The sequence below is a fragment of the Artibeus jamaicensis genome, unplaced genomic scaffold (genome assembly GCF_021234435.1).
Source record: "Artibeus jamaicensis isolate MK-2021 breed Jamaican fruit bat unplaced genomic scaffold, CSHL_Jam_final contig_233, whole genome shotgun sequence".
NCBI classification, from domain to species: domain Eukaryota; kingdom Metazoa; phylum Chordata; class Mammalia; order Chiroptera; family Phyllostomidae; genus Artibeus; species Artibeus jamaicensis.
The window spans coordinates 60,210,222-60,232,133 of record NW_026521486.1 but is presented as its reverse complement, the minus strand read 5'-3'; the positions used below and the strand labels follow the sequence as shown (position 1 = coordinate 60,232,133).

The following is a 21,912-nucleotide window of genomic DNA, read 5'->3' as shown; positions in this document are numbered from 1 at the left end:
AACAGTCTGTTTTGAATGCTCAGTCTGTTATTGGAAGAGAGATTTGGCTAGGTATGCTTGCCACGGAACATAAATTTGAGGGCTATTTATTAATGCCCTGATATATAACCTCCAGCCTCCCTCAAAGAGTCAGAACTTTACAGCATGTCTCAAGGCTTGTGAATGGAACCAAGAAGTTTGCTGACATAACTTGCCATATGCCCTGTTTAAACCCATTAAACGATTTCAGCTTTCTGACTGCTCTTTGTTTATTCTAGATAGTAAAGCTAAAAGTAAATAGAAACTACAGAAAAGACAAGTAAAAAAAATCTTAAAGAAAACCCTGAATAAAAATAGTGACCAATTGGGATGTTACTACTTAAAAAAAATTAAAGTATAATTTTTATGTGTTTATTTGTTTTGACATTAAAATCTACCTGTGAAATGGAAAAACGGAATAGAATGTTTATCCTGATTAAGAAACACAAGTGCCATTTTATGAAATATGCTGTCCTCCTATCATTCATGATCATGTATAACTCTGAATATTAATTAAATTAGGAAAGAAATCATTAAGGGGGATCTTTCTGCCAGTAAGTCCCTCAGATTCAGGATTTAACACTGCATGAAGTCAAAAAGCCCTCTCTGGAACAGAAGAGGAAGCAGAGGATAGAGGTAAGAGTGGGTGTAGGGCAAGAAACCCCGATCTAGAGGCTTAGCACTTGTCCCCCCAGGGAAGCGGCCCGCTGTCCCAGCTGGCACACTAAGAATTACTGTACCCACCTGGAGAAGCCCATTTTTCCCTCAGAGCACTCAGGCAAAAGGCAGTGGTTCCATGGCAGACAACAGAGCCTTTCCACTGACATTCTCTAACCACCCAGCCCAAGGGGTAAATGTTACCTTATTATATTAACTTCCACGTATATCCTTTATGTTGGAATGGCTCATAAAGTCCTGGAGAACATTTCATACTTTTTTGTTTCCTGAATGCCCTGCCCACAGTAAGCATTAATTGTTATTTCATTCATTGAATAAATACTTGTTGTTCCCTTAATAATAATAGTGGTAGTAGTTAGTAGTAATAGTAATAGCAGCTACCATTTACTGAGCACTTATTATAAGAAGCAGGTCACAGGTCAAGAGGATGGAATACATATCGATACTGTCTAGGTTCAGTTCCCAGAACTACCACTTACATGATCTTGTAAGTTACATGATCTTACATGAATTACTAGCTACATGATCTTGGCCAAATTATTGAATTTTTCTGTGTCTCCATTACTTCATTTGTAGAATGGATAAAATAATAGTGCTTCTCTCATAAGATTATTTTGAGGATTATTTAAGTTAATACATTTAAAAATGCTAGCCTACAGGCCTCAGATCCATAGTATGTGCTATATAAAGTTAGCTCTTTTTATCCAGAGGCTGGTCTAAAGTCTACACACATGGCCTCTACTTAATCCTTACACCACCATTTAAGGCCAAGATTCTTTCTGTCCCCTCCATCAGCAACACGACTGAGCTTAGCAAGGCTCAGTGATTTGCTGAACACCAAAGCTTGTGCCAGAGAGTCTTTTTCTTCTCATTATGTTTTTTAATTGAATTTATCGGGGTGACATTGGTTGATAGAACCATATAGGTTTCAAGTGTACAACTGAACAAAACATTATCTGCACACTGCACTGTGTGCCCATTGCCCAAAGCAAAGTCTCTCCATCACCACTTACGCCCCCTTTGCCCACCTCCACCTACCCCACCCCAAGTGCCCCCGATTATCACCACACCATTGTCTGTTCCATGTTCCTATGCCTCTGTTTCTATTTTGTTCATTAGATTCTACTTTTAAGTGAGATCATATGGTATTTGTCTCGCATTGCCTGGCTTATTTCACTTAGCATAATAATCTCCAGATCCATCCATGCTGTTGCAAAGGATAGGAGATTCTTTTTTCTCTCTGCTGCACAGAATTCCATTGTGTAAATGTACCACAGTTTTTTGATCTACGTGTCTACTGATGAGCCTTTGGGCACATTTGGAATAGATACAAATTGGCTATTCTAAATAATGCTGCAATGAACATAGAGATGCATATATTCTTTCAAATCAGTGTTTTGGGTTTCTTTGGATAGATTCCCAGAACTGGGGTGTCAGGGAGTCTTTGAGTCCAGGGAGGCTGACCCAACCCTTTGTCTTTGAACGATGAAGCGGCAATGTTGGGTCAAGGGTTGTTCTATGCAGTAAGCCTCCCCAAACTAAATAAGCTAGACTCTAAAAGTCCAGCTTAAATGATTGGTAAAGTTATAGCTGAAGATTTAATATTCGTTTGTGAAGAGGAGAAGAAATATTGTGTGTAGACCCCATGCCAGCTATCAATCACATCAAAAACTCTGTCAAGTTTCTCATTTAATGGTCATAAAGTCTCATTGTGCAAATTAGGAAACAAAGGCTCAGAGAGGTTAAGTAACTTCATGACAGGCACACTGTAGAGTCAGTGTTCAAATGGGGTCTGACTCTCCACCCCCAAGGTTTTTTGCGATATAATCGACATACACCTCTGTATCAGTTTAAGGGGTTCAGTATAATGGTTTGACTTACATATATCATAAATGACTACCTGTCTGTTTAATAAAGCCTGTCTGAGTTTTTTCCTAATCCTGGTTTGTCCTTTCTGTAGACTTGTTATCCATCTATCTCCAGAACCACATTCAATAATAAATGTATTCAGGTCAAAGAAAATCCCAAGTTGTTTACCTTTTGAAGAAAACTAGTGAACAAACCAGGAGAAACCGAAAGTGGCAACTGTCCACTAAGGGACTAGGCTACGGCACACGGGCCTGTACATACTTTCAGTTCATAGCCAGTCACCGAGTACAGAACACAGAAGGTAACATCCAAAAGTATTTGCTGAATGGATGAATGGACTGTCTTCTTATTTGCAATCACTTTGAAAAGGTGGAACAGTTATTATAAATGTGAATATAGTACTGGCTCCGGTCTCCTCTTTCTAGCTCCAGTTTCTGTCGGCACATTTAACATTTCTTCCCCCTGAAAATCATCACTAAGGTTTATTTCTATATTGGGCCAATGTTAGAGGTTATAAAGTCACAGGAAAAAGGAGGGGGGTGAGGGTGGCCGGGTGGCTCAGTTGGTTGGAGCATCATCCCACATACCAAAAGGTTGTGGGTTCAATCCCTGCTTAGGGCACACGCCTAGGTTGTGAGTTCAGTCCCCATTTGGAGTATGTATGGGAGGCAACAGATTGATGTTTCTCTCTCACAATAATGTTTCCCTCTCTCAATAAACATATCTTCAGGTGAGGATTTTAAAGAGGTATTCCCTATGCAGAGTAGTTTTGCATTTGCTTCTGCAAAAGAACCCCAAGGATAGTTTCCACCCCCTACAAAGCCAACAGTGAAGGCAAAGACAGGTATCTCGGAACCTCCCTTCACTATGGATCCAGGCTGAGGAGATGGGCCTCCTTGTTGGTGTCCAGTGTGGGTGGGTGGCTGCTTTTCTGTTCTATCATTTCACTGAGATAGCAGTTCTAGGGGTCCTGATGTTAGGCTGGGATGCAACATGATAGGGTTGGTGGTGGGAAGTCCACAGCTCTTCACCCTGCCCAGCCCTCCTCTTCTGTTCCCACGTGGGACTAAAGAGTAGGTACAGCTGCCAGCTGGGTTTTCAGTTCCCTCTTCCTTTGTCATTCTTGGAAATTTCCCTTACTTTCCTATGAGTTCTGTTACATATTTAAAAGAGTGCCCACTATATTTCAACTGGAGTTTCCGGGAGCTTTGCAGCAGAAGTGGTTTTCAGATCACCCGTCCACTGCATGTGCAGAAACGCACGGCCGTTCTAACATCCGCTACACAAGTCTCCTTCACCTGCAGGGCTGGAGCCCCACTCCTGCGCGGGCCCCTGTGCGGACTCCCTCTCTTGATGACAGTGCCTGGTGGTGCACAATCTTACCCAGGGTCTTTGTCATCATTTTAAAATGCAGGTCTGAACTGCCGATCCTGCTGCTTAAAACTCCCCAAAGGCTTCTCATGCCCTAAGGATGGAATCCAAACTGTTGAGTATGATCTACAGGCCCCCATGACCTGGAGAAATCTTACTTCTCCCAGGACCTGTCCTTGACCTTCCCTTCCCACCTTCACTGTGGGGGGCGCTCTGTCAGGTCAGCCCATGACACGCTGTACTCACCCCTGTTGAAGCACCTGTGTACAATATCGGACTTGTCTGCACACTTACCTCTTTTTGCCTCTAGAATTTACTATAAATTTCATTATCAGAAACCCGTGTAGGTTATTTTTTAAACAAATGAAGTACAATTAATATAAGGTTTCATTACACTCCATCCCAAGCATTTTACCAAAGACCCTTGTTTAAGTCAGTCTCAACGGCATGACCATAAACATGACGGGGGGGAGGGGACTAAACTCAAGCAACTCTTACTGCTTTTTTTTCATATAAAATCACTGCAGAAATCCTGAGGTCTCTGCTTGAACAACTGGCTATTTAAAACTTGCCCATCCAAACATATACCTGTGGTAGATACCAACTCCTAGTTTTCAGTAACTGAGAAGCTGACGCACTGGCCAGGCAGCTCAGGTGCAGCATTGATCTGACACGCCAAGGCCGTAGGTCTGATCTCCACTCGGGGCACGTGCAAGAAACAACTGACCAATGCCTAAATAAGTGGAACAAATGGATATTTCTCTCTCTCTCCCTGCTTCTCTCTCTAAAATTCATTACATAAAAATTTAAACGTTAAATGCCCTGGCTGGTGTAGCTCAGTGGATTGAGCATGGGCCTGTGAAGCAAAGGGTCGCTGGTTCAATTCCCAGTCAGGGCACATTCCTGGGTTGCAGGCCAGGTCCCCAGTGGGGGACACATGAGAGGCAACCACACATTGATGTTTCTCTCCCACTCTTTCTCCTTCCCTTTCCCTGTCTCTAACAATAAATAAATATATTAAAAAATGTTTAATGTTAAAAAGAAGTTTATAAAGAATATAACCTATATAATCTCCTTGAATATAAAGTTACTCACCAATATGTGTTTATTGGAAAGAGAAAAGTGTGAAGAGAATACTATTAACTTAAAATGTGATAAACTGATGCTCACAAATGGAGATGGTTGCTTTCATCTATGGGGACATGCCAATCAATAAGTTATGAGACAAAAATGGAAAGTTCTAAAACCAAAGAAAGGTAGTGAAAAAGGAGGATATGGCCTTGGAGAGGTGAGTCTGGGTCAAGTCTCTCTTACTTGTACTGCTGATGATCCTTAGTGCTTCTTGTTTTTGCCATGAACCTTTCTGCTAACTTCTCTAGGTTCCGAGAATATTCCGTCTCAATCTCGGCTTTCTTCCTGAAGAAATCTTGCAGGTCCTGCAGGAGCTGAACTCGCATCTCCGTTTGCTGCTCCAGGCATTTCTGCTGTTCTACCAGTTGAGCTCGAATTTCTAAGGAGAGAAGAGAATCCATTGGATGGTTTCATGAAAACTACTGAGGTGTGCTGGTATGTATGCGCAAGAGCACAGCCATAAGTCCTACTATACATTAGCTCTGTATTGGACCTTTATGAGACTTCTGTGTCCGCGTTGGCTCTCTAAATAAGGTGTCTGCTGACACTTTAAGAGAATGAGACAAGCCTCTGGAAAGAATGTAATAAATTAGAACGGAAACATGGGTTACATTTGCAATGCCACAAACACGCATGGAGTCATGAGGGAAAAAATGAAAGCCTTTCAGATAACAATTCGTAGCATGTGACATCTCTGGGTAGCTGAGTACACTGCAATTTTTTCAACAGCATTTTACCTCAGCTACCCCTTTTGCCTTTGAGTGGCAAAGAAGTGAGCATCATTTCTTCCACACTCTGAACTACCACATATTTGCCAGTTGGCACATATGGACACTGACATCTGGTAATTTTTATTTAGTGCATAAATTTCTAGTTTGTAAAACACATAGCTTCAGGGTTTGTAGGGATGCTGTGCCTAAAAATAATTCCTTCCTACATCCAAAAATCCATTCATAATGGGGCAATCCTCGGATTCCACTTTACTATTGTGTTCATCAAGGGCTCTTCACTGTTACTCATTGTTCAAACTAACAGCCTTATTGACACATAGTCCTAAAATGAATCTTTTGACAATTTTAATGCATCAGGAATACAAAGGTTAGTCATTTCGTGATTTACTACAAAAACAAAAGCAGAAATTATCATGTAAAACTATCTGTAAAAGATTGTAACAATGAAACATGTGTTTTGGAAAATGAGATACAGTAACTAATGACTACTGATTTGTTTTTCTTCTGAGATCCAGGGCTAACCTCCAAAGACAAGAATATTCATATTGGAAAAACCTCTTTATTTCATTTTTTCCAGTGCATAATTCCTAAAACTGCGGGCTGAATCTAATTCAGTGGAGTTAACAGAAATCAGTATCCAAATAACATCTCCTCAATTTCTATTATTTTGCAATAAAGAACGACTGAGCTGATGATATAAATATATGCATACACTTGCCCATGTTTAATCAAGCTTACTTAACAGCATGGTGGTCAAGTTCTGAATAGGCAGTCAGGAAATTTGCTGAATTTAATAATCCCTATTAATAATCAAATACTATTCTACACCTTATTGAAGTTAAGTACTAGTATATCCCCATTTTATAAATAAGAAACTGAGGTTTAAGGAGGTTAAATAGTTTTACCTATGAATTTCAGCTAGTAAATGGTGAAGTCCCCCCTCACCCTCACCCCACAACCTCTAAACCAGATCTGCTGGTCAGATTAATAAAACATTTCTCCCCCCCCCAAAGATATTTATTTATTTATTTATTTATTTATTTATTTATTTAGTTATTAGACAGGGGAAGTGAGGAAGAAAGAGAGGGAGAGAAACATTAACGTGTGGCGGCCTCCTCTATGCACCCTTCTGGGAACCTGACCTACAACCCAGGCATGTAACCCGACTGGGAATTGAACCAGCAACCCCTTGATTTGCAGGCTGGCACTCTGTCCACTGAGCCACACCAGCCAGGGCAGATTAATAAAATGTTTCTGCCCACCTTCCATCCACAGAACGTGGTTTGAACACCTGTAGTGGGCCAGGTTTGTATACAGGCAAAGAAGATTTACAGTAACTATAAAACAAGGTCTCTGCCCTCAATAAGGTTATGTTCCAAGCAAAACCATTCCAGGGGAACACTGGCAGAAGATAGGAGAGTATTTTTCAAGTGTCCTCTCTCACTTTCTTCACTTTCAGTTTGGGGGATCCTATTATAAATCTCATAGGAGTGTGGTAAACACATGAGTGAGGACATTATTACAGGCTTTTAACTACCATGAACAGCATCTGGTTTTTAGTCGATCAAAGTAAGTGTTTTTCAATACAACATTATTATAATCATGCCTGCCAAACTCTTTCACCCATGAATACAGAACTATTTTAGTTTCAAAGAAAAAAAAATCAAGGGTGGGAGTATTTCTCATTCAGGAATCCCAGTAAGTCTTTCAAGATTTAGTAATTTTAGCACATCTTGCTGTGCTAATAGAAAATAAATCAGTTGGCTTAGGCTGTCAACTACTTTTCTCTGGTGTGTGTATATGTTGTTTAAGCTGTCTTGGTGCTGAATAAGAAAGAAAAGTGGGGCTTCTGGTCAAGATGGAGGTATAGGTAAATATGCATTAAATAAGAAAACAAAATCTACAGGGAACCAACAGTGGAGGGGATGAAGGTGAGAATGAGATCAACGATTTGAAACATAAGGAAGAAAAAAGCATTCAATCAGAACAAGAAGAAGAAAAAAGAATTTAAAAAAATGAGGATAGAATAAGGAGCCTGTGGGACATCTCCAAATGTATCAGCATCTGAATTATAGGGGTGCCAGAAGAAGAGGAAGAACAAAAAATTGAAAACTTATTTTAAAAAAATAATGAAAGAAAACTTTCCTAATTTGGTGAATGAAATAGACATACAAATCCAGGAAGCACAGAGAGTCCCAAACAAATTGGACTCAAAGAGGAACACACCAAGACACATCATAATTAAAATGCCAAAGGTGAAAAATAAAGAGGGAATCTTAAAAGCAGAATGAGAAAAGCAGAGAGTTATCTACCACAGAGCTCCCATAAGACTGTCAGCTGATTTCTCAAAAGAAACTCTGAAGGCAAGGGATTGGTAAGAATATTCAAAGTGATGAAAAAAGCAAGGACCTATAGCTTAGATTACTCTACCCAGCAAAGCTATTATTTAGAATGGAAGGGCAGATAAAGTGCTTCCAGGCCAAGTTAGAGCTAAAGGAGTTCACCATCATGAAGCCATTATTATAAGAAATGTTATGGAGAACTATATAAGAAAAAGAAAGTCAAAACTATGAACATTAAAATGCAACAAATTCACAACTGTTAACAACTGAATCTAAAAAACAAACTAAGCAAACAATCAGAACAGGAACAGAATCATAGATATGGAGATCATCTGGAAGGTTATTATCTGGGTGGGGGAAGGGGGAGAATGGGGTAAAAGGTACAAGGATTAAAAAGTATAAATTGGTAGGTACAAAATAGACAGGGAGACGTTAAGAACAACATAGGAAATGGAGAAGCCAAAGAATGTATATGCACGACCATGGACATGACAAATGGAAGGGATTGCTGGAAGAAATGGGGGTACCAGGAGGAGGAGGGTAAAACAGGAAAAATTGGGATAACTGTAATAGCATAACCAATAAAATATATTAAAAAAAGAAAGTCTCTGAGAGTACAAATCTCATGAAAATTACACAAAAATTAAATGGCTTCCTACTTCAGTCTATTCCATAGTCTTCTGCTTACTTCCATCAGGGTTCACAATCAAGAACTAGGGGGTCCTGAGAAGGAAGACTTTATTTAAACAGTTAAAACCTCATCCTCCTTTTGCAGGGAGTAACTGTTACTTCATGGTATCTACAATTTTCTAACCAAAATAATACACTGGCAGCATTTGCAACAGTGAAAATGTGGAGGGACAGAACCTAGACTATCGCTGAGGGAAAATAAAGCATGCTCCGAAATCTGGAGAAAGAGAATCCATCTGATTACATCTTTAATTTAGAACAGTTTAGAAGAAACGAGGAAAAGATCATTAAAAAAGATCATAAGGAAAAAAATCAACATTAAAGTACTACCATAAGAAATGTGTCATCAGGAAGAGAAAAACTCTGGGTTCCTCACATCACATCAGAGCCACCAGGCAATGCAATACAATAGGTCGTCTCCCTGTACACACCATGCGGCTTTATTAACATGGCCTCACTGGGTTTGAGCCAACCTACTATACCACTGAAAAATTTTAAAGGTTTTTAAATAAATGAGTGAAACCAATGCTTGTTCATATAAATTTTGGTGCACTGCTCAGGACATATAAAAGCAGCCCAAGGTACTCTGGGCCCCACACTGTCAATCCTCATGATGGGACCACAGAGGGCCACAGAGTGCAGCACCACTGTTGGCCCAGCACCACAGAAATGTTACGGCTGGGACACATGAAAACAGCACCCTGAGAGGTGAATTCTAGAAAAATTGTGAGCCTATTGCTGTAGAAGGAATTACTGCTTCCTTCCCCTCTTGCAGATTCATCAAGGAAACTCTTTCAGGGCCCTTTCTAGTAGCTCTCCTGGATTAGTACTGACTTGCATCATTTCTTCACACTCAAGCTTCTTATTAATTTAGCTCACCAAGCCACTGTTGTGCTTATTTGTATTAGGCAGAGTCTTAGGAACTGGAGTCACAAAACTTTGTAAGACACAGCCTCCTTTAGCAGAGAAGGCAAATCCTAATTTGATAATACCAATGCACTGAGCTCTGTGCTAAGATAAAGGAAGGCACCAGGAAGCTATGGAATGGGGAGCTGATCCAGACCATGGACGAGCCTGGAAAACAGAATGCCCTGAAAGATTAGTTACAAGATACACAGCTACAACCACCAAGAAAGTGAAATGCAACCCGCAGAATGGGAGAAAATATTTGTAAATATTAATAAGCAACTTATATCTGGAATAGGAACTTCTATCTAAAAGAGGAAAAAATTGAAAATATGAAATAGAATGGTGTTGGAGACATTCTACTAAATAACAATAATGGCCTTTTTAGCAGGGTTAAAATTTACTTTTTAAAAAATGACTATTTCATTTCTATTCTACCAGAGAATGAATTAACATTAATAACCCAACATAATAATACACAAAATATGTGCTTTCAAACTACTCAATTAACTTGTAAAAAAAAAACCCCTTTATTTTCTCTATGCTATAAAAATCTACTGACTAATACCAAACAAAATGGAATTACCCAGGAAAGGAAGAAATGAAGGCATTTCTCACTATTGTTCCAGTAAAGGGTAATCCTAACTCTTAAAATAAATTTATGTAGGGCCACAGAATGAGGCATGTTTCATGGAAAGACTGAATCCAGACTGGACTGTTTCTCTAATATGTTACTGAATGCCCAGGACTAGAACATAAAGTTGATAGATTAACTATGATACTCATGATTAGCAAATAAAACCACAACATTTTAAGGCATCACAAATCATCTCAATTATCTCATAGTCTTGTTTGGACAGATGTTCCTTACGGTATCAAAAAAGTCCACATTCTGTTTGGATGTATCAGTACCTTTACCCAAAGGATATAAGACGTTTTCTCAACAGACAGATGAGAACCACTGGAATGTCTTTAAGAGAAAAACCCGACTTCCGCCAAGATGGAGGAATAAGTGGAGACGCCGTGCTTCCTCACACAACCAAGTTTAGAGACAACTAAATATTAGCAACAGAAAACACAGCCAGAACACAGAAAATTGAACTTTTTGGAAGTCTGATAACAACAAATTCTTCAGCCTGACCTGTATGGGGCGAAACCAGCAGCTGGTGGAATGGGATTGCACAGGAAAACTCGGTCAGATGAACTTGGCGCGCGGAATCCAGGCACAGGGTTGGACCTGGTGGGCAACTCAGCAAGCGACCGTGGGGAAACAGCAAGGCAGCAGGGCTGCGGGTTGACTGTGGTCGCGCATTTGTGTGTGGATAGACAGCGAGGGAGTGGGCGATTGGACGGGAGCCAGCAGGCCCCAGTGGCTAGCGGCAGCGGAGGGCGCCGCCATTTCCCGCTCTGACCCCGCCTCCACATACAGCGTCATAACCCAGCGACCTGAGTGACCCTGCCCTGGTGAACCACCTAAGGCTCTGCTCCTCACCCAGTGGAGAGAAACAGCAGAGGAGGTCGCCATTTCCCTGCTCTGACCATGCCCCCACATACAGCGTCACAACCCAGTGACCTGGGAGTCCAAGGTTCCGCTCCTCACACTTAAGGGGCTCAAGAAGATCTCAAAGCCCCAGAGCCTATAAATCTAAGTAATGAAGAAATAGCAAAACTCTCAGACGCACAGTTTAAAACACTGGTGATCAGGATCCTCACAGAACTGGTTGATTATAGCCACAAATTAGACAAACATATGAAGGCGAAACTAATTGAAATGAATGGAATTGCACAGGAAACCAATAGCGATGAAAAGGAAATTGGGACTCAAATCAATGGAGTGGACCAGAAGAAAGCAAATAATGGCCAAACAGAAAAGAATGAAGAAGCAAGAATTCAAAAAAATGAGGAGAGGCTTAGGAACCTCCAGGACATCTTTAAACACTCCAACATCCGAATTATAGGGGTACCAGAAGGGGAAGAGGAACAGCCACCAATGGAAAACTTATTTGAACAAATAATAAAGGAGAATTTCCTCAATATGGCAAAGGCAATAGACTTCCAGGAAATCCAGGAAGCTCAGAGAGTCCCAAAGAAGCTGGACCCAAGAAGAAACACACCAAGGCACATCCTCATTACATTAGCCAAAATTAAAATGAAGGAGAGAATCCTAGAAGCAGCAAGAGCTAAGGGGACTGTCACCTACAAAGGAGTCCCCATCAGACTGTCAGCGGATTTCTCAAAAGAGACCTTACAGGCAAGAAGGGGCTGGAAAGAGGTATTCCAAGTCATGAAATCAAAGACCTACAACCAAGATTGCTCTATCCAGCAAAACTTTCATTTAGAATGGAAGGACAAATAAAGTGCTTCTCAGATAAGATCAAATTCAAGGAGTTCATCATCACCAAGCCCTTATTATATGAAATGCTAAAGGGACTTATCTAAGAAAAAGAAGTTAAAAAAACATGAACAGTGAAAGGACAGCAAACTCACAGTTATTAACAACCACACCTAAAACAAAAGCAAACTAAAAGGACAGCTAGATCAGGAGTGGAAACATAGAAATGAAGACCTCAAGGAGGGTTAGCAACAGGGGAGTGGGAGGAGGAGATGGGAGGAGAAGGTACAGAAAATAAGTAGCATAGACAGTAGATAGAAAATAGATGGGGCGGGGGCAAGAATAGTATGGGAAATATAGAATCTAAAGAACTTGAGACACATGGTCATAAACTAAAGGGGGGGTAATGGTGGGGATGGGGGGTAGGGTGAAGTGGAATGAAGGGGGAATAGAACAACTGTAATGGCATAATCAATAAAAAAAATTTTTTTTAAAAAGAGAGAAAAACCCAATGGTACTCTAACTGGTTCCATCAATTGTTCACATACTCTTTGCTCCTGTGAAAATACATACAGTCTTACAGCCACTGAGTAGCTGAATACCAGGCACAAACTTTTGTGAAATATGTTCCTTAAGCTCGAAATTTGGAGCAAAAATAAAAGTTCATAAAAGTGAGCTCTGGCTTTTCTTCAGTGAATGGACTGAATAAGAAAAGGGTATGTCTTCATTTCTCTAGAAATCTAAACCCCAGACCCAGGCTTCTGTTACACTGTGCACAAAAATTTGGCGGTATCAGGATGGAACCAGGTTGGAGTTACAGTGCCACCTATCACAAGTCATGTGACGTGTGGAAAATCACTTAACCTCCCAAAGTTTCATCTTGTAAACCCATGAGGACTGGTGAGCATTAAATGAGAGATATAAATGAAAAGCATGCTGTAATCTGAAAATCACTAGGAAACGGATGGAGATGCTATTATTACTAGTATCAGTAGACTTTCATTTGAAAAATATTTACTGAATATTTCCTCGTGCCGGACTCCTTATGAGTGGCTGTAAATAACAGACTGGAAGTCAGGAGCCCCATCCTCAGAGAGGAGACAGGCAATGGAAACAGAGTGAGCTAGCGACCTTCAGGGTATTCATGCATGAATGTCAAGGAGCATGGAGTTATGGGTTGTAGGGGGAGTACCATGGTCAATTAATATTGGAATTGAAATTTTTAGACATACTGGGTTTTATAAGATATTATTGAAATTAATTTCACCTGTTCATCTGTTTCTTTGTACTCTTTTTTTAAATGACCACTAAAAAAGTCTAGTTAGAAATGTGGCTCACCTATAGAATATCGCTTCTCTAGGACATGAGTGAACTGGTATCTCAGTGTGTAATGCAGACTTCACATCAGAAAAGGTCTTTGAAGAGTTAGCAGGCTTGAGCAAAAGACAAGACTTATGCACAAAGCAAATGTGGGATGGAACACAGAGTACCAGGATACCAGTTTCAGTTAGAAGTGTGACCTTGGAGGAGTAACTATCTTTGTGGAACTCACATTTCTAAACTGCAAAATGTCACTAGCATACCTGCCGTGTTCTGCTTCCAAAGGCAGTGGGAGGCTTCAACGGGATGAGACATGAAAACACTTTCCCATTATGTAAAGCACTGATTATCATAGAATATGTCATGAAAAATGAAGAGTTCTACATTTGATGGTATGAACTACACAAGTTAGAGGACTTTCAGAACAGGAAAGGGCACAGGCCAACTGGGGTCATCATCAGTAAGAGCTTTACAGGCGGGTGGTTCTGCACTACCTTTAAAAGATATGTAGGATTTGGAGGACTATGCATATCTGGAAAATGAAAATACAGCACCTTAAACTAAAAATGGTATTTTTGATACTCCGGCCTAAAAGGGTTAGGTTCTAGGGAAGGAAGTTTGGGGTGGCTGAACATAATGTAACTTCCAGGTAGTGCCTCATGAAAAACGTAAGTCCCTAAAGTCTTTTTCTACTTTTGAATTTATGATATCACCGATCACTTTCACAAACTAAATGACACAGACATAGGAAATCAGGTGGTTTTCATTCTACATTCAAAATGCTGGATCCTAGAACTCTAGAGATGATCAGCCCATTTGTATGGAGTGGAGTTATTTATGACAAAATCATGTCGAGTTTGTAAAATAAGGTAAGAAACTGTTCTCTCAGCACGGTTAATCCTCATTGTTTTGGAAGTGAAAGTAAACTCAATTTCACATTTCAGACACTTAAAGAGGCTGTATCCATTTTTCTATCTAAGTTTTCATTATAATACCTTGATTTGAAGTGATGTTAACCTTAGTATTATTTTATAATAATGCTTCCTATAAAAACACTAGTTTTTATAGCTTTTGAAAGGCAAATGTTGTATTTTGGCCTAGATAACATTTTTAGGTAGTGTGAAAAACAAATTTGCATTTTTTTTTCAGATGAATGCTAGCCAGGATAAAAGATAACAAATTAAGGTGATCAATTATTGTAGTTTAACCACTTTGTAGAAAAGGCCAGTTTAAGAAAGTACAGATCTGAATGATTTGCTATAGTGCTTTTGTTTAGAATGTACAAGAGGTGGGATTTCATTAACTTCCCCATAATTAAGCAGGGACATTTAAGACCCTATTAGTAGATTGATTTTTACTGAAAGAGAAAAGACAGTGTGTGGAATTCATTGATCTGTCCAGACTACAAAGATTCATAGTTTAGAATGGCTGTGTTCCTGACAAAGGTTCAAGCTGTTCTCTAAATGTGGACTTTCTTTCCTGATCTAATTCGACATGAAGTCTCATGGATTAAACATAAAATCTGGTACATCTTTTCCTCTGAATTAGTTTCAAGAATGAAAAACTTTGGAACTAGTTTAAATCTTTTGTACTGAATTAACTGCAAATTGAAGTTCTTTTCAAATAAAGGCTTTTTCCTTTATTGCAGTAATTACAATTTCAGAGCGTGTCTACTAGAATACAGTTTAACCTCCCAAGCAATTTACCATTTACTTTGAACCGGAGAATATTTATAGAGTCCCTGCTAGGTTTCAGATCCTGAGATAAGTACTTGATATAGCTTAGCTCATTTAATTCTTACAGTAATCTTATTACACTGTGTCTCCATTACATAGATGAGGAAATTCAAGCACAGAGAAGTTAAGCACTTTGTCCAAAGTCATATGATTAATAAGTGCTAAAGTTTGAGTTCCTATTTAGGTTTATCTGACTCCAAAGTCCATGATACAAAATTAAAATGCTAAACAATTATAAAAAGTGTAATTACAGAAACCAAGCCAAGTGATCCAGGCTTAGCCTTCTAGTAATTTGTTAGAAAGTAGCTAGATGCTATAAACTATATGACTACTAATGTATCAAATAAAAGTTGAAGTACCAAGTGTCTACTAGGATCATTTAGAAAAGCAATGATTGCATTTCTACCTTTTAAAGTAAGAAAGCCAAAAGACATTACCTGCCCCCCAAAAAAGGATTCAGATATTTTTTTAAAAAAACTAGCTAAGTGGCAATGCCAATTCCCCAGTATTTCCAGAATGTCATGATGCTGTGGCTTTAAGGGTAACCGTATCTAGGTCAATTGCTTTTGTTTTAAATCAGCATTGTACTATTACTATCATGTTATAATTATGGCAATGGCTAGAACTATAGAGATTACAAATTACTGCTTTGAAACAAAATCATGCCTCAATTTTCACACAGCATGTAATATTCAGTAACTCTCTCTGGGAAGTGTGTGCTTCGGTAAAGATAGTGACTTATCAAAATGCTTACTTATGCACACATGGACTTAGGACCCAAATTTTGCTGACTCATAAAATGGTTTTCCTTCCCCCTCTTCCTGCAGCCCATCACCACCACTGCCCTGTCACCACTTTTTCATTCTTTGCTCCACGTGGACCTTCTGGCATCCAGCCCAACACGGTTTTCCCACAAAGAACGTCCTACTTGGTCAACAGTGGGAAAAAACTCCAGCTAAGTGCACTGAATATCATAATACCTTAAATATTTCTCAAACACAGGTATATTTTATATGTCTACTTCTACCATAAGATATCTTCATCTAAGAAAGCAACAAAGGAAACACCCATTATATCAGTAATTTTCTTTAGAGTTCCATTACAGACTTTGGCAACTTTATGTCTTATTTTGATTTAACTACAGTTCAATAAATGAGAGCTCAAATAACCGGCAGCTCCCAGTGAACTAAAACTCTGGCTCAGGAGTGGGCAGAAGGAAAACAGGAAGTAGTCTAGTTAGCACTCGCTGCACACCTGAAAGCCACAATCTGGACCACAGAATGTATATCTTCCAAGCTTTAGGCTACAAAATCTCATCCTGGTTGGGCAGCTCAGTTGCTTAGAGTGTCGTCCTGATACACAAAGGTTGTGCGTTCAATCCTGACCAGCATACATACAAGAATCAACCAATGAATGTATAAACAAGTGGAACGACAAATCAATGTTTCTCTTTCTCTTCCTCTCTCTAAAATCAATTTAAAAATCCTTAAAGAGATGGCAGTTTTAAAATCAGCTGTATATGTACTATTTTTATATCAATTTATATGGCAAATATATATAAGTCTATATATATATATATATCTGTATTGTAACATTTTTCAGACCTAAGCAAATACAGAATATCAGCTGGCTTTGTTTAAAATCCAGAAATATTAATTTCTTCTTTATTATTCTATCTCTACAAAAAGTGTCCAATTTCATAAAACACTTATGTATTGGACTGGTCAAAAAGTTTATTTATTTTTTTCCTGTAAGATGACTCTAGTAGGGCTTAGTTGTCTTTTACTTCATTTGAAACATTGTTTTTAGACTGTATTGTGACCTCTGTCATATCAGCATGCATTAAAACAAACTTATCAGAATTGGTGGTTTTTTGTGTAACCACTTTAATATTCAAGATGGAAGACAATATACAACATTTCTTGGCATATTATGCTTTATTATTTCAAGAAAGTTAAAAAATTCAACTGGAAGGCAAAAAAAAGATTTGTGCAGTGTATGGAGAAGATGCTTGTGACTGATTGAACAGGTCAAAAGCGGTTTATGAAGTTTTGTGCTGGACAAAGCTCCACAGTCAGGTAGACCAGTTGAAGTTGATAGTGATCAAATCAAGACATTAACTGAGAACAATCAATGTTATACCATGTGGGAGATAGTCAACATACTGAAAATACCCAAATCAATAAAGTTAATGGTAAAAATTTAAAAATGTATCTTTTATTTTACAGAAAAAATCATACCAACTTTTTGGTAACCCCATATTAACAATAACATAGAGGTGGAGCAAAAGCAGGTTTACAGTTGTGAGTACATGAAACACAGCTAATTCTTGTATTATTATTTATTATTACTGTATTGTTTTCCATATGAACAACTGTAAAACTATTTTTTGTCCACTCCTGTATTCTATTTTATCCTCAGATGTGAGCCAGACTCTGTAATAGAAGTGTACTTCCAGTTCTATATTCAACTTTCACCCACATAATCTGAAAAAATCCCTCAGTTTATTCAACAATGTTCACTCAGCAAGTGAACAGTGAGGACTGAAACGCTTACGCTATTCATCTGACAAATACTTACTGAGAATCTTGCAGGTAATGGACTCATGAGAGACAAAGATAACTGTATTGCTTTTTGCCCTCAGGGTCTACCACATTAGCTCCTGGTCTACAGACATGAAAGCAGGTAACTATTACTTTTATAATGATCATAATTTATAATGTAATTCATAAGACCTATAATGGAGCACGAGGAATGTACTGTGAAAGCAACACATAAGAAGGAGCAACAAATCCTACCCAAGTAAGTCAGGGAAGGCTCTGAAATGGCACGTGAGCTAGCAGCTAAGTAGGCCTATGCCAAGTTGGAGGTGGGCATGGGAAAAGTATTATGGGCAAAAGGAGTGGCCTGTGCGAAGGCCCAGGGGTGTGAGGGGGCGTCAGGGCCATGACAGGGAGGACGCTTTGTTACTTTCTGCAGGCTGATAAGTTAAGCAGGGGATGGGACAATTATTAGAAAATAAAAAATTAAACATTCTCTAAGGGATACTATCTTTATTCAGCCCTCTATTCACTTATTATATGGAATGCTTCTATTTATTTAACAAGTTAAAAACAAAAGCATATTATTCACTGAAAAGACGGCTATAGACCTATGTTCTAATTGATGACATTATCAGGAAATGACATTTCCTGCCAAATTTTGGCAACAGATTTAAAAAAATAGTTTTATGCTAATTTAGATAAGACAGCAGAGTCAGCTATACTCAATAGACTACCGAGGATAGGGAATGGAAGTGCCATAATGTGACCAGAACGACCCTTTATTTCACTATAATTAGATTTAACTTTTAAAGTAGCTAAAAATTACAAATTATTTAGAAACATCTGACTTCTTCCACTCTTATTTATTTTGGTCCATTCATCTTTCAATTTACTTTGAAAAGGTACACTTCTTAAGATACTGTATCTTTTAATCTTTACAACAAAGCAGTTCAAAAATACTCAAAGAAAAGGCTGACAGCTCTGGGTGGGAGGGTTGGGGGTGGGAGGACTGAGCAAAAAAGAAGGACTCGGGGACACAGACAACAGTGCGGTGATTGCAGGGGTGGGGACGGGGGAGGTGACAGAATAAGGGGGATAAATGATAATGGAAAAATACAATGAAAATACTAAGGTAAAAATGCTAGCATTTTCTAATCTTATACCTCATTATAAACTCTACAGGACCTCAAATACAATATTAGTTTTATTGCCTCTGCCACACCCGCTCTTTTACATAGCTGCTCTCACCTGGAAGAGACTTGTTTTTAAACATGATCGATTGTACAAACAGCTCTAGTACCTTGTTAAGAAATGCAAATCTTCCTCCCTACACATCCCGGTACCACTTAGCTTTCCCCCCTACCCTCCAAGTTATGCATCCACGATCTAAACATTGGCTTTTAATGGAATCCCTTTTCCCCTAGTTCTGCCCACACTATGTACCCCCTCTATTAAATTTCTGTGTCTTGGGTAAGAGGCAGAAGCATTAAAAAGGTGGAAATAGAGGTGATGGACTGAGAGACTGTGGGAAAGAGGGAAGGTGGGGGCAGAAATAAGAGGGAAATACAGCTTAATGAGGAGACAATGACGAATCAAGGAAAGCAAAAGGATAAGACAGGGAATAGGAGGCATGTGTGAGAAAAGCAGCAGCTGAGGAAAAGAAAACAAATGCAGAGTAAGTGATGAAGGTTGTCAGAAGTTACTGAATCAGATCTGGGCGCAGGAGGGATTCTGAGAGTGCTCTGGTCTCCTCATACTTGTCTTCAGTCTCTTGGTTTTTGAAGACTACATTTTGCTTTTTAACAAAGACCAGACATCAAACTTCAATCTTGGGCCAGCATTAAAATAAAATTTCAAGGACAACATAAAGAATGATTTCTTTTTTTCATTACAACCAGGGCGTAGGTTGTTCAGAGTTATAAGATCCCCGCCCCCATCCCCACCACCTAGGTGAAATCAAAATTGGTCCTAAAAGTGTAACTTCACTATGAATGAAACTTGCCATAAGAAGCATCCACTTTCTTCTTTCACAGCACTCTGAGCTGTGAAATTCTACGCAGCTCTGAGACCAAACAGTAGAAATTCTTTGTATTCCCTCTATTTTCACAGTTAGCTTTTGCAGCTCCTCGAGCATTTTAATTATCTTGGCACCTCGGGGGTAGAGTGGAAAAATGGTTAAAAACAGGTACAGTCCCCTCAAAATTTTTGCACCATCTTCCTTCTCTGAAAAAATTAGCCCAATTCATCAGGACCAAAACTCTTCCACATAGACCCACAGTACAACGTTCTTTCCCTTTGAAGTTTAGATGTTTCTGGCGAGCGCCCACACGACTTGCAGGCACAGTGGATGTTCTCTTGGCTGCCGGCACGCAGAAAGCTGCTGAATGGATGCCATTGAGCCTTCTGCCACTCCACAGCTCCTTCTCCGGCACAGGTGCCAAGTAACCCTGAGCGTGGGCGAGCAACAGTCTGCAGGGCACTCCAGGCCTGTCTCCTGGACTAGGGGTGCCCTGAATGCCAACAGTGATGAAGCAGAGGATACAGGCTTTCTTTCTGGTTACAGGGTTGGCTGGCTGGGATCATCCCAAATCCAATGAAACACTCTATATCATTCAACAGTCCCCTCCTGAGGTTCCCATAATAGCTACTTATAGTCTTAAGACCTACATGTGAGCATTATATAGAGAGCAAATTCAAATGCTTTTGGGACACACAGATCCCATCGATGAATAAGGCAGTCAGGGAATAAAATAACAAGGGACAATAATGATTCTACTTAAATCAATACTTTTTAGCTACCAGATCCAGATAATGAGGCAATTGGGTCCAAATTGATTTTTTAAATAGAGAGGTCAGAAATCTGGATTTTGGGGTAAAATGTCCAAAATTTTAAATATCAGAAACTAATTAAATTAAGACAAAACACTGAACAGACCACATAAAACTCATGTTCAGGCTAGATTTTTGCCTTTTAACTACCATTTTGCAGTCTCTGACATAGAGAAATTCTAAGTTTATTGTACAAAATTATTATCTTCTTCAGTTGTCATAAATATAGCATGAGTGAAACAAAATTAAGATCAATAGTAGTTTGGGGAAATCTCATGAATGAGGCAGCAATGTAAATGGCGTGTGGAAATCCAATCAAAGTCACTTAGGGTGACATATTCAGTGAGTTATATTATTTTCTGGCTTTTAAGTGAATTTATTTGTAATCCAGATGCCAATGGTTTCACTTATTCTAAACATCTCAACTGGCTTCCTCAGAATTGAAAATACCAGAACGGTTTCTCCTCCTCACCATTCTCCCCTGGGACTCACACTAAGTCTGGAAGATGATCTGAAGTCCAATTTCACTGGAACAATTTCTCAAGGTGAGAACTGTTCACACTATCTGGAGAAATCAGAGAAAAAGCACTTCTGCTCCCAGGCCGGTACACATCCCATCAGCCATCACGGCTATCAAAGAGGTCTATGGGACAGTGATTCCAATTGACTTTCTGTATCTCTCCTCTTTGGACACATGTCAGAGAAACAGAAGAATCGCAGAATCTGAAATTTACAACAAACCTTACAAATCATTTAATCTCCTCTGGTGATCAAATTGGCCAAGCACATGCCTCTCCGGAATTCACTATCTCTTTCCCAAGAGTAGGCTGTACTCCCATCAGGCAATTCCAACCCTTAAAAAGGTCTCCTTGAATTGAAATAAGAACTCATCTACTAGTTCAACAAAAATGTGTAAATGCCAACAATCTGACTCATGTTAATTGATTTATATATAGAGGAGTAAATGGGACATCCCTCATCCTCTGCAAAGAAGTCACCGAAATACTTTTTAAATTAAATAGCAAACTTCCAAAAGTTTGAGTAAGTGCACACTGAGTAAGAGACTGGACAAAGCCAACCAATCCAAAAGCTCAGAATAAAAAACAATTCACGGGGACTAAGTACAGAAATAATTAAAAGGAAGATTTAATAGCTATGAGGAAGTCGTTATGAATACTCAAATATGAAACTTCCTTCAAAATTAACCTAACATCTCTTCCTAATCACTCTGAGAGCCAAAGTCTAAAAGAAAGGCAGTTGCCAAGCTCACTACTCACTATAAAAGGCACAGATTTACTCGCCCATAACCTCCATACTTGGAGGGGTACAAAACCAGGTTTCAATATCACCACCTGTTTTCACTTAATAAAACTCTTCCCTTACTGAAACTTGTACCCTTCTTCTGCTATACTGTCT

At 39.2% G+C, this 21,912-nt stretch overlaps 1 protein-coding gene across 5 annotated transcripts in view; it reads right to left on the bottom strand.

The window, feature by feature from the left end:
• Positions 1 to 21,912, bottom strand: part of SRGAP1 (SLIT-ROBO Rho GTPase activating protein 1) — a 277,168-nt gene that overhangs the window by 148,762 nt on the left and 106,494 nt on the right. For all 5 annotated transcript variants that reach the window (XM_053662053.1, XM_053662052.1, XM_037140307.2 and 2 more), the window contains exon 2: positions 5,251 to 5,446. In XM_053662053.1, the coding sequence (XP_053518028.1) occupies positions 5,251 to 5,446 (196 nt within the window). The remainder of the gene's footprint in view (positions 1 to 5,250; positions 5,447 to 21,912) is intronic.